The sequence below is a fragment of the Simochromis diagramma genome, unplaced genomic scaffold, assembly GCF_900408965.1.
Source record: "Simochromis diagramma unplaced genomic scaffold, fSimDia1.1 OVJJ01000753.1, whole genome shotgun sequence".
Lineage (NCBI taxonomy): Eukaryota > Metazoa > Chordata > Actinopteri > Cichliformes > Cichlidae > Simochromis > Simochromis diagramma.
The window spans coordinates 12,597,038-12,610,711 of record NW_024387523.1 but is presented as its reverse complement, the minus strand read 5'-3'; the positions used below and the strand labels follow the sequence as shown (position 1 = coordinate 12,610,711).

Sequence of the window (13,674 nt, the reverse complement as noted above, 5' to 3'; positions counted from 1 at the left end):
TGAACATTCACCCTCTCCCAGGAATGGTGACAGGCAATCTTTGCTGACCCTCCCAGGTCACCACTTTGGCACTAAATGCTGCGGGTGTCACACATTTAAATAACACATGGCATACATCAGACCCCTTTTGAAAATACAAGACTTTTAAAGGTGGAGCTTCATTTGTATGTGTAAGGTTATTATACAAAGAATCTTAAAGGTGAGTTAAGCGTGTGAAACAGTAAGTTCATTGGATGGTACTCTAAGAGGCTCTCCCCCCAAATAACTACAAAAATAAATGGCCAACAAAACAAACAAAGAGCTGTTGCTAAAACAAATTTTCCTCAACCCCACCAAGAGTATCAGCATTGAACCAGCTCACTTTGACTCAAGACCTATGCTTAGCAGAACAGTAACCTCCATTATGAAAATGGCTTTTCACTGAAAACGTAACTTCTTGTGACAAAATGACAGAATGCCTTACACACACTAAGCGGGGGGTGGGGGTGCTCAGCATCCCGTGGACAAGACTACTGTACTGTGGTTTCGGGCTCGCCATCACGAGCTTAAATGTGACATGTCGCATCTAGCCCTCTGAGAAGAAAAGGGGAAGCGGCTTATACTGCAGCTGTGTGCGGCGTCTCTAAACATAGGTCACTTCTAGCAGTTACAGGAGGCCAGTAGTATTACATGAACAGAAAGTCATACTATAAATAGCTGTATACTGTATGTGGTGCACTGGACACGGTCAAGATGCGCATCTCAAAGTGCAACAAACTCGTTGTCGTTGTGTTTGTGCTGATGAGTTCACTCTTCTCTGTAAGAATATAGGTATCATAACGCAAAGTCCAGCGATTACCCTAGAGTTCTAAGTGTGTATGAATGAATTATTTCAAATTCACAACGCTTCACTTAGAATTTTCACGGTATTAACCTTTGCCTTGTTGATTTTATAGCTTTTTGTCTCATACGATTCAAGCTGAATAAAAGTTGTCACTGCAATTCAAAAACTTTCCACCACCGTTCTGCTAAAATGGGATATTTTTCTGAGTGGCCCCTCTCAAGGGCCTGTCACTCATCCTATAAGCCGGTGAACTAGCGTAGCTTAGCCTAGAACCCTTTCATTGCCCAAAGTCTCCCTTCCATCCTCTTCCAGTGCCTCCTGTCCTCTCCAAAGCTTTGATCCTCTAAGCCTGCAGAGTTACAGTATCAGTCCATGGTTACACTAAAAATCCACACTCACACATCTAGCTGCAGTAAAGGACCAACTCCTGCTCCACCGCTAAGCCTTCTAGTTGATATAATCCATCCTGCTTCTTTTCTACCTCAAATGCTCTGTTTTTTTTAAGTAAGGCTGTATTTTCATGTGAAATTGTCTCAGCCTGCTAAATTGTCTGTGCTGCTGAAACATCTCAAGAGTTGGCTGTCAGTCTGATCAGACTAATTTGAAACCACCAAGGCAGAATATCTGCTCTACTTCCATTAGCTGCCTCTTCAATCCACCAAACACTAGCTCACCAGCCTCAACTCTGCGGCCTTTTACTGCAGGACAGCTCCTGAGTGCCTCACTGTCATCTACACCACCACCACCCAGCTCCACACTGCACAAGGATGGACCAGGCCTGCTCAGTTAACCCATGGCTCCACTGACAGGGGATAAAGGGATAAAGAGCCTGTGCTCGGGGACTGATTACTTACATCTGCAGGGCTAAATCCCAGTGCCCACACAAACACAGACACATGTGTACAAGCACAACGCAGGCATACACTTGGCCTGCTGCTAGCTGCAACAAACGCACTCATGCATGTATTATTTTCTGACAAGCATGTGCTTGGTGGAAAGTTGGGTCCATCCCTTTGTTTGTGAGTGTGTGTTTAGGTCATTCGTTTGTGTGTAAGTTAAAAATGATATTGCAAGAAATGTACAATGAAAACGCATATATAGGTAATAGCACAACCATCACGGATGTCACATTATTGGTCCTATAAGTGAGTCAGCGGGTGAAAGCAATATAATCAGCACTACAGTGATATCCCCCTCCCAGGCAAAGGTCTTCTCTAGCTGTACATGCTTATTATTGTTCAGACACAAACAAGTGTTCACAAACAATAATAGCATCTTATATCTTCAGATGTTAGTGGAATCATATTTTCCCCAAAGTCTCAGTTTCTTTATTTTCTGCAAACATACAATAAGAATATTCAGTAGCGGTGATATGCTTCAATTTGCACTTGGCCTCTTGTTTACTTTAACCACGGCGTCCTGAGCCACATGATTCCACATGTAAATATACTATAAGCTATTTGGAGGGCATTCTTTTTCTCTCTTTTTTAATTTTATTTTTTCCTAGTTTTTACAACCAAGGATGCCTGCAGTCTGTTAGCAGCTTAACAACGCATTTATGAGATCTGCTGTTAAAAGAATAATACAGAAGTTTCACTGCAGGCATCTAATAGTCTTACTTAGTCGTTTTCAAAAACATGACCAGAACTTGGGAGTTTCATTTGCCCCATCTGGGAAAACCACCCTGAAATGCCATTGGGTTTTTATAGAGCAATGGAGTTTAGCCTTTGGCCACAAAGTGATCAAATAAAAATGTTCTCATGCCTTCCCAGTATTAGAAAGCTGGCATCACTACCAGACATTTCCAGCAAGCATGTGTCAGGCTGGCCCACTGACCTCTTGCTTCCAGCTCATCTTTCTCTCCAGGGGAATAGAAGGAGAAAAATCATAACTCTCATAACAGCACATTAATCCCAAGGTCTGAGCACATGCCGCCTCTGAGGGCTTACCCCTGTCAACAGAGATGCGCGTGCTCTTTCACATGGACACACCTGTGCCCACACGGTAAGGAAAACCTGCTGATTTCTAAGGCAGCGGGACAGGTGGCACAATAAAACAGATCTGACTCGATCTATAAAACTGATAAATAGAGTTGCAATTGATTCAACCTCTACTTGTCTTGCTGAAATTGATAGAAATTTGACAAACTATCAAGGAAGCAGGTTGATGGTAAATTAAACCCCTCAGCTGCACAGTGTGCGCTCAAAAGCATAGACGTTACTTAAGCCTAAAGGACCACTATACTGTTGAGTCAAATAACTGAAGTGTAAATAGATTATGGAGAACAAGCTATTGTCTACACTTTTGGCAACTTCAAGAGGACTTCAGCTGGAGTTGTTAGCGTTATCAAATAAATGGATCTTAATTTGGAGCTTGAACACTGTGATGTTCTGCTCTTTTCGAGGGTGCCAGGATTCAGGAGAAATCGTACAACCAATTACCGCCATCTTCAGGCACGAGGAGAACCAGCCCCTTTAATCGTTAGAAAGCTACACTGATTCATGACTGAAAGCCCGCTTATAAAGTGGCCACTGCAGAAACAAAGATCGGATGCTGTGATTTAAAAAAAAAAATTAAAATAAAAAACGTTAAATCACTGGTTGATGATGGCGAATAGCAGAGATTGCAGTAACCATTAAAGCATTGAAAAGTGTGCCTCTAGAGTACCCAGATAAAGCAGAACCTTGTGATGGCACCTTGCATTTTAAATGCCCTATCAACTACCAGCGACAGCAGCTAAAATGAGGAGGACGAGGCAGACACGTACATCATGTTTGTGTGTGTGTGTGTGGGGGGGGGGGGGGGGGGGCACACCTACAGTTGACTTTTGCGCACTGAAGAAGAAAAAAACACCTTCGCCAAAAACAACGAGGCTTCGCAGATGCCAAGCATAACAGAACCCCTTTGGAGGGACACTCGGTGGAGCTCTGCGGGGCAATGCGCGCGCCATACACACGTGCACAAGCTGACTGTTCGCGCGCGCGCCCCCACATAGGCAAATACACACATACAAGCCATATACAAATGTTTCAAGCACGCCCGAGCCAGCCGGCGGCAGCTTAGTGAGCAGATTTAGTCTGCATGTTTACCTCGGTGTCGTATATTTTGGTGATGAGTGAGAACGAGTACTTCCCGGACTCCCTTATGTGTTGGATGGCCAGCTGAACCGCCGGCTCGATTCCTTGGCTGATGCTGCTCATCAGGGCCGACTCGTTCATGGGCATAAGAACCATTATGGGCAAGTTTTCCCCGTCCCTGGTGAACCAGCTGTTGTCCTGTCCGTGTTTGGTGCGGTCGTTGCACACCTTGGTTAGAGCAGGGTGAAATAGCAAAACAGAGAGGAGCAGGCATCCCGTCGGGAGGAACATCTCCCAGCCGCTGCAGTCCCTCCGGGCTGGAGCCATGCTACTGTGCAGGGTGACCAAATGAAATCCCACCGTGCCCTCACTGCTCGGGCATTGCAAATTCGGGCTCGTCCGGGATCCTCACGCGCCCGTCCGTCAAGGAGATATGAATTCAAAACAGAACAGACGCAAAAGCCGCAGCAGCCCCTGCAGTGGGCAAACTCGTCCCGTGGATTACGACTGCAAACTGAGAAAATATTTCTACTGTGTAACCGTGCCTCTGTGAGAATATTCCAAGGGCGCAGAGATTCGCTTTGCAGAGGGAGAGCTACTGCCTCTCGGTGTCCGTCATCCAAACGATCTCCTGTCCAAACAACCCTCTCATTCTACAACCCCCCCTTTTCACCTTTAATCTGAACCACTTGTATAAAGAACAAAAAATGTTCTGAAGGATGCCCCCCCCCCCCCCCTAAAAAAATAATAAAAAAAAAATCTGGTAATTTCGGGATACAAATTAATCACTCGTGTTGACAGTTCTTGCAGATACAAAATCAACTCCGAAGTAAATTCCCAGCCAAGAGATGCCAACTGTGGGCATCCCCACCAAATACGGCGCTCAGGCGGACAAATGTCAAGATAAGGGAGGGAGATGGGGGGGGAAAGACTAAAAACAAACAAGGCTGATGCTGAAAGCTTGACCGCAGAGGTCTGGGGAGGAGATGTCGAGAGCGTCTGCGTTGACAGCCTGTGGGACTGTGAATCTCCTCTCCGATGGTGCGTCAGAGAAGCGCTGAAGCCTTTGCTGCTGCCGCTGCTGCTGCTCACCGTACGCGCAAGAGGGAGCACTGAATGTGGAGGAGGAGAGGAAACGAGAAAGGGAAGGGGAGGAGGGTGAGACGGATATACAGCAGCGTGGTGGGAAGGCTGCATAGGTTTTATGCAGGACAGACTCGTCGGAGGCCTGACAGCCGAGGGTGATTTACTGGGCTATTACATCTAAGAGACAGGCCACATGTCAGACATGCATGGAGCAGGCCAGTTAAAACCTATGAGGTGTATGCATGTGGAGGCTCGTAGCTGTGAATTGTACTGTCACAAGTGACATCAAAAGTAATTCTTGTATTTTTAGTTACTCATTAGGAATGCCGAACCTCGTGATATGATGGCGTCAGCCTGGAAACCATTGATAAAAAAAACAACACATACAGAATCTGGGATGGATGGATGGATGGATGGACATGTTAAACACAAACACAGGAACCTGGAATTAAATGTGTTTATGAGGATGTCCCATGAAAAGTGAGAGGAATTATTATTATTATTATTATTATTATTATTATTATTACTATTACCAACAATAATTAAAAAAAATAACTACATAAATATGTAAAATACTTGGAAAACACTGCAATATATTGGAGTAACAAGGAAGTATTTCAGCACCATGGACAGCGCACGGTACGGAATAGCATTCGGCGGTAGCGTAGCTGAAGTTGTCTCTTCTTCCATTGTCACGTGTACATTAGCCCTTTACCTGTACAGCCTCAGGGCAGAGGATACGCTTTCTTATTCATGTCCAATATGTGCAAACATTACATTTCTCCGGCAGGAAAGTGGTTCCCCCCTCCCCAATAAAAAAGAAAAAAGCCAGTCGACGCAATAGCTTGCAGCACATTTCCTGGTATTGTTAAACACGCGTGGGAAGAGAAGAGAATACGCTGCCGCGGGTAACTCTTCACCACATGTGGGAAAAAAATACGGAGGCCTTTCAAGTCATCAGCTTCAAACGTATCTCAAAACAATGGCAGTTTGACCTACACAGTTGTATCACATCCACAGTTACAATGAACATTACATTTTAAAAAATGAAAAAAAAATGGGGGGGGGGGGGGGGGGGGCATATGAATGAAGCACAAATGAGAATATAATGTATTTTCCCAATGTGGCGCATGGCACGAATATTGTCTCATTGGAAAGTCAGAGGTGCGAACTGAGCATTGCTCTACATTTGCAAAACAACGGGGATGAGGCAACAGCTTTACTTCCATGATGAGTTGTCCAAAGTGCAACACAGCTGAAAACATGCGGGTCTTTCCCATTTTAAACAATGCTGGTAATTCCGTATTTTTAATCATCCTTCCGAGGATAAGCAGATAAGCAGTAGCATTAAAATAAACCACATGAAAGCATTACATCTTTCCAAATGAACTCCCTCTGTAGGCTCAGCTGGCATCAAAAAAGTGGGCAGTATGAAATAAGCTTTGCATGGAAAACACTCCTGATCATGATCTGAATCTAACACCTTAACACAGCCAATTTCCTTCACCGTTATGGATTTAAAGCATTGAACTCTCATGGTCAATAGGCCTCTGCCATATTGACCATAGTTCTTACAACATGGGTCACTTATTACAAGTCCAAGAAGCTCCAATCACACGTCACACAAAGGAAATTTGTTATAGCCCTGGAGGAATGCTGGAATCTACATCTCTCTTTCTGTCTTTCTGACCAGTATGTCATTTGCATGAAATATTTACCTAAAATAAGACATCTTAATTGTGGGAACACCAATAGTAAAACACATTTTTTGTCTGAGGCTGATTACTGTTTTGACCCACCTTTTGGCCTGTGAGGTCAGACACATTTAAGCTAATCAACAACCAGCTAAAAGTAGAAGAAAAACTCAAGTTGGCTCCAATTAAAGGTCAAAAGAGTACAAAACAGTCAAGAAAACGCTCAAATAAAGGAAGTGAGTTAAATCAAAAATAATATATGCTTTGCATTCATCCACACAGCGCTGTATTTTCCCTCTTCTTGATAGTTTTCCTTTTTTTCTACTCAGAAAAGTCCAGATGAAGAAGTAGGTCAAGTCACTGGCCCATCTGTTTGTTTTGCACAAAACAACAATCCTCCGCTCAAAACAACCGTCCAGTACTGAGATGGCTTCAAACATGAAATATGAAGTACAGTAGAAATGATGTGGACCTCAAATCCATGAGCAACATAACTCTTTAAATCCAAGGTGAGGAAAAAGTACTTTAACTGGAAATAACATGTGCTGGAAATTTGCAAATAAAATATGGATTATATTTTAACAGTGCCTACAGACATTTTCAGGTATAATCAATCAAGACCTCTACATAGAAATTGCTACTTTTCTTTTTTCCAAATGTAGAAATGCTGTCCGGCTAATGGGGTGTCCAGCTAATGATTGCAGATTCCCAAATGAAAATGTACATTTCATTTCTGATTATGAATCATTCATTAAGGTTTCAATCACAGCCTTCCAATCTACCCGTCCTCACTAAGCGAGATGTCAAACCAATATATCATCACTAATGAGAACATACTCGCACGGTATGAAGGGCACGCAGTGAAATAATTATGCAGATGTTGGTACTTGAGCAATCAAAGATGAAATTTTATGACTGCGGATTCAGTGACATGTAACAGCTTGGACAACAGCTTTCAGGTAGGGTGAATGTGTTTGACTATATCAGATTTGTTTGGTTTGGGGTAATAATGCATTTAGAGATCACCAGGAAACAAAACAAAAACAAGTTTTTATGCAAATTTACAAAGTCTCTCAAATGCATCATCCAATCCACGTACACAGATATAGATGTGGCTGACATCATCCCTGTTTAATAAAGATTAATGGGGTGGCCTGTGGACATCTCTCACCAAAACTCTGACAATATGCTACAGGATGCTCTATGAATTCTAAATGCCAGCCATTCAGAATGAGATAAATAGTTCATATGGTTGTGCTTGAGTACATCTTGAGTTAGTTTTGTATGTAAGAAAGCAGAAATCAAACAGCCTAAACTTAAGGCTGATTTACTGGACACTCAATCAGTAACTTTTTTTTTTCTTATAATTCAATCACACTGAATATTTCTGCAGAGTCTGAAGTGGGGGAAGGTGGAAAGGCTACATATCCATCCATCCTGTCCCTAATTCACCATTTAGCCACAGAGGGCTGTTATGTTAATTTCTATTTGTAAGTAATAGAGGCTCAGTTTAACTAACATCACATTCCACATCCTTGAACATAAAAACAGCACCATGAAAAGGCTGCACTGTGATGCCAGGAAGCAAAAGATAGGGCAGACCTTCATTTAGTCCAGATCAGCATCGTGGTTTCGAGTCATCCCAGATATGACAGATTTTAAAACTCCAACCCAAGGACACGGACTTTATCTCAGAATGGAAATCCACTGCATAGGGAAGGCACATTTTATTATGAATCTCTGAGATGCTTCTTTCCCTTGTTCTCGACACGCTTGCCCTGCCAGTTACAGTGGCAGCTATTTGAATAATTGGTTTCAGAATCTGCAGTCACAGTCCTGCAAATTCCATGCATACCAACAAGTTGAGGAGCGATTTTTCAGCACAGCGTGCTCCATGTAAGGCAGTAGAGAATGCATGTTTTATGAAGTTGGAAAACATGAAAAGACCACAGACTATCAACTAAGAAATTTCCCTCTGGGTTCAAGAAAAAGGCATGTATCGCATTGGATTTGTTGGAAAACTTGCCACTGAAACTTCTTATGACCTTGATTTACCCACTTACTGTATATGTCATGTGTGACCATATGCTTTTTATTAGTTTCTGTAGCATACTGTTACAGTGGTGTATGTTCCTATTAAACATAGGCAAAGTTTAAAATATTTATACCAGCATATGTGCATGCAATTTATTGCTTCAAACTGCTTTAAATTCTCAACTTCAGGCAGTTTTTCGTATTGTGTAATCACAGTGGGAGTGAATATCCTTCATTGCAGTCAAAAGGTCATCGCAGGCAAACAGTTCTGGCTCTAATCATCCCCAACTACTTCCTGTTTAAACCTTTTTGGTTGCGAGGGGCAGCCAATTAAAAGAAAGAAAGGGAGGAGCTAAAAAAAGCTTTTTTAGACACTGAATTAATTGAGAACCTGCATCAAGGCTCACAGTAAGATAATGAAATTAGCACAATAAGTCCCTTTAAAATATCCCACAAGGATAATATCAACCATTCGTAAATATACTCATATAGGGATATTTTAGGCCCATGGCACACCAAGTTTTCAGCAGGTTAAAGAATACATAAAAGAAGCGTATTTTAAAATGTTCAAGAAAAAAGCTTTTAGGTTCTTCATAACTGCATTAATCCAATCCAATGCAGCTGTCTTGAAATACAAGATAAACTGAATTTAAACATCACACCACCATGTAGTAATCAGATTACAGACCACTAACAGCAGGACACAGCCTTGTAACCTGGGGCTAAGGGTACTGGTCTTATAGGGCTGTGTATATCCTCACTTTTAGCAGCCATTCGGCTTAGAATTGACTCAAGCTAAAGCTGGACAGAGTGATGCTGAAATAAGGTGCTTTTACTCAATGCTATAAAATACATTTTACCAACAACCTGTATCTACAGTACTGATACAAGGCAGGATGGATCCAATGGTTTCATGTTGTTTACATCAAATTTTGATGCTACCTTCTGAATGTTGCCTTGTTGTCACCAACAAGCATGCCACATTCAGAGTCACTTAGATCTCTTTCCCATTCTTCTCAATTTGAACTTCAGTAAGATGTCTTGGCCATGTCTACTTGTCTAAATGCACTGAATTGCTTTTCAGTAGCTGTTGTATAATATACCAAGAGTCCAAAGGTAGCTAGACTGAATTAATCAGACAGATTCAATTCAATCCAATTTTATTTGTATAGCACCAAATTATAACAACAGTCGCCTCATATTGTCAGGTAACCGCCCAACAACAACAGAGAGAAAACCCCAAACAATCATATAACCCTCTATGAGCAAGCACTTGGTGACAGTGGGAAGGGAAAACTCCCTATTAATAGGAAGAACCCTCTGATAAAACCAGGGGAGGAGGGGCATCTGTTGAGACCAGCTGGGGGTGAAGGACAAAAAAGATGTTACCAGTTGGCAGTAGATCAATCTCACTGCTAGGTTTAAAACTTGATACTAATTGTCAAGCTAATGTGACTAGTTTAACACTTAATATCAAGAATTAAAACAGCTAACCAAGCAAAGAACTAAGTAAGTTAGTAAAATTTTGCACAGTACAGTGACTATACTTTTATATATATTAAATAGATTAGAACTGCTAAATTTAGTTCTACTATATCCTTATTTGTTAGGTAGCATTATCATTAAAGACTTTGATTCAGCTGAAACATAAATCAGCCCGTAGATATCAAGGTAGAGAAAACTACTAAACACCGAAAGTAACTGGGGCGTACAGTTAGGGCTTTGCTCCATTACACATGAGCAGGTTTCCTCTGTTTGTCAGTAAACCAGGATAATTTTGTGTAATAGTTTAGTATTTTTACTGTGTGAGTATTATCTTTACTATAATGTATTATAGTTGATAATTTTAAGTATGTCTGTGAAGGTTCTCAGTCATCCAGGTCATCGTAGTCAAAGGAGCTTGCAAAGAAAAGCGTCTGAACTTCTTTAAGTTGCTTGAAGACGTTTCACCTCTCATCCGAGAAGCTTCTTCAGTTCTAAGGTCAAATGGTGGAGAGTCCCAGATTTAAACCTAGTGGGAGTAACCCCCCACAGAGGGACAAAAGGACCCCCTGGTGATCCTCTAATCGCCTGAGCCAAGGTGTGAAACTGGGTGTGGGTCCCAATCAGCCAGGGTTTCCCGAAACCCTTTGAATAATTTTAAGTACTATCACAGGATCCAGTGTCACTACAGGCGTTTGTTTGGTTTAAGTCAACTTGGGAAATAAGTAACATTTTGCCAGAATTGGAATATTATCACATTCTGCAGGCATAAAACAAATATATAGCATTTTATTCAGCAGCAACTGTTGTCTGTGGCCTACAGGGGTTTTCAGTGTGGCTGCTATTTATCTTCAACAAGAAAAACAGATGCTTAGATATGTGGCCAGCAGGGGTGTTGGAAATTAGAGAATTCTATCAAAAATAAATACCAGGCAAATCACTTAGAAATTGCTTGGAAATTCAGCAAATTATAATGATTTTAATTGTGAGCGGAACTCCTACCTACAAAAACACTATTAGGAGACGTAGCTACCCTGTAACAATATGGCAGCTGCATGATTCAACTGGGAGGTAATGAAGCTGACAAAATGCAGTCTGGTTTCAACTTGTGCTACTGAACAGTAGGCAATAAGAACAATGTCTCACAACCCTTTGTTTTAGAGGTTCATCACTGCAAAGTATAGGAGTTTAGGAATTGCAGGCAGTGGACCAAACCACTGTGAAGCACATGAGGGGGAGTCCACTTTTTCCAAACTTCAGAATGTATTGTTTTGCGCATATAATCACCATGACAGCTGAGAGTACACATATTATATTATTTAATGTTATATGGTTATCTCTATAATCATGCATAGAGGAGGACAGAATTGTTTTCCCAGAAAATAAAGGGGATTCTGATCCGCTTGCCCACCTTGTAATGGTTGAATTGATATGGCAACACATTTTTTTCCTTCAGCCCAGGCACCTGGTAGCTTGAATGTAATAATTACAGCAAAAGTGTCAAAACATGAGATGCAGTGTGGTCAATTTCTTGAACAAACACCACTACAGAAAATAAAGCCTGTAGGATTTTGCAGGCCCATTGTCTCCAAGTGGCCCCAAAAAATACACTGTGTGTTTCTGATTTAAAGGTTGCTCTCTGCTGTGCACCCTGGAGAGATAATCTTGAATGGGCAGGCTACATTTGTCCTGGTCAAAGGGGTTATCGCAGCCTTTCTTATTCCATTCTGAAATTAAATCAAGAGTATGAGAAGAGACTGCATAAAGTAGGCCACTGCCTTCAAAGGAGCTTCAGTTGCAGCTGTGCTGTGGGAGGACACTATTTTGATTACTGTCAAGTCCTAGTAATAGCAAGAACCGTGTCTTACATAATCACACTTACAATGAATCTTTCTAACGTCATCTACAGCATAGGAGCTCCAAGAGCAAAGATGATCATTTTAACAGCAATTCCACATGCCTGAAGGTTGAACGTATCGCAAGTAAATGTGACTGTGTATACAAAGCAAATATGCAGATCATATTTTCATCAAAATATTGCGTTTGGTGTAACGGTGAACCATGGATTTGCAAAAAGTGTGTATGATAGCTTGTGTATGATAGCTGCAAAGGTTCTTCTTGAAGGGAAAACAAGGAAATTATCTGCTTTTGGACAAAGAAAGCAGACAGAAGCTGGATCCACAAAATAAGATATCATCGTTTCAGTATATGTGTATGCTAATGAGTGTACTTCATACTTACTATAGCAACATGTGGCAGCAGTATTATCATACCACATTTGGAATGAAATCAATAATACATAGGCTAGTGAAAGGCTACCACACCCACTGTCCACTGCCCTCTTATCTCTGATTGATTGATCTCTTCCGTCATGCAGAATTCTCTGAAAGCATAATCTGCAAACTATTAATTATATATACAAGCAATGAATTTTCTGTTCAAAGATTTTCAGATATAGGAGAACCCAGTTTTATCATACAGTTTCTAAGCAAATGTTCATAAATTCTTAGGCATGACTAGCAAAGATAAAAACCAATCTGTGGAATGGAGCATAACCTCAAGTTTAAAAAGATCCAGGCTAAAGTTGGATGTGACAATATGTCAATGTGTCGTCTCTGTTTTAGTGGTCGGATGTCAGATCGTCAGCTCGATAATTAGGGCCCGGGGTGACCAGAGAGCACAGTGAACGAGCTCACAAGAAAACCAGAGTCACGCTTTTGCACATTAGCCCCAAACTATTAATAGAAACTGTCATTCTAATTAGTGGGTATGAAGAGATCCAAACACACAAAGGCAAGCAATATATATATATATATATATATCCGATGAACACACTCACATTCATCGCAAGCATAATATTCTTCACCAAACAAAATCTGAGTAGGAACTGTACTGTAGGAGAGTGAAAGGGCGATAAGGAGAAGAGCAAAGAGAGAGCAGAGAGTTCAAAAGGAGGAATCGAGGGGGAAATGAGAGAGAGTTGGAGAATAAGTTGCAGACAAAAGAGGCACAGGAAAAGAAATCAAGGCATTTCTCTGGGTCAAGTTAATGACAGATGCTGATGCGTGAGCATGTGCCGCCCTGCAGCGCACATGCTCAGAGATAAAAGGGGTGTGCGGCAGATTTCTAAGACCTAACACCTCGACTCACCCCACCAGCATTAATTATACACAACCATCTTTCCATCCAGCAAGACAAAGAGGTGCGTGCTCTAAAGGGGTTAAAACCCACTAGATGATTTATGTGTGGGCTGATCGGCGTGGCTCTCTGTGATAAAGATGTAGTGAATGAAGAGCACTTGGGGAAATTGTATTAATGGACACAAGACATGCCCCAACTCCTCTGAGAGCCAGCACGTATATTGATCACTGATTGCTTGTGGATTGCTTCCTGACGATTTCATCCTAATGGCTCCGTAATGTTTTTTTGTCTCTCGAAATCCATTACAGTCTCTGTGATCAGCTACTTTACAAACAAA

General features: G+C 41.6%; 1 protein-coding gene across 1 annotated transcript in view; it reads right to left on the bottom strand.

Moving 5' to 3' along the window:
* Nucleotides 1–5,025, bottom strand: part of gabbr2 (gamma-aminobutyric acid (GABA) B receptor, 2) — a 183,723-nt gene extending 178,698 nt beyond the window's left edge. Inside the window, exon 1 of the mRNA XM_040021390.1 lies at nucleotides 3,913–5,025. Within this exon, the coding sequence (XP_039877324.1) occupies nucleotides 3,913–4,227 (315 nt within the window). The 5' untranslated portion in view covers nucleotides 4,228–5,025. The remainder of the gene's footprint in view (nucleotides 1–3,912) is intronic.
* Nucleotides 5,026–13,674: the final 8,649 nt, after the last annotated feature.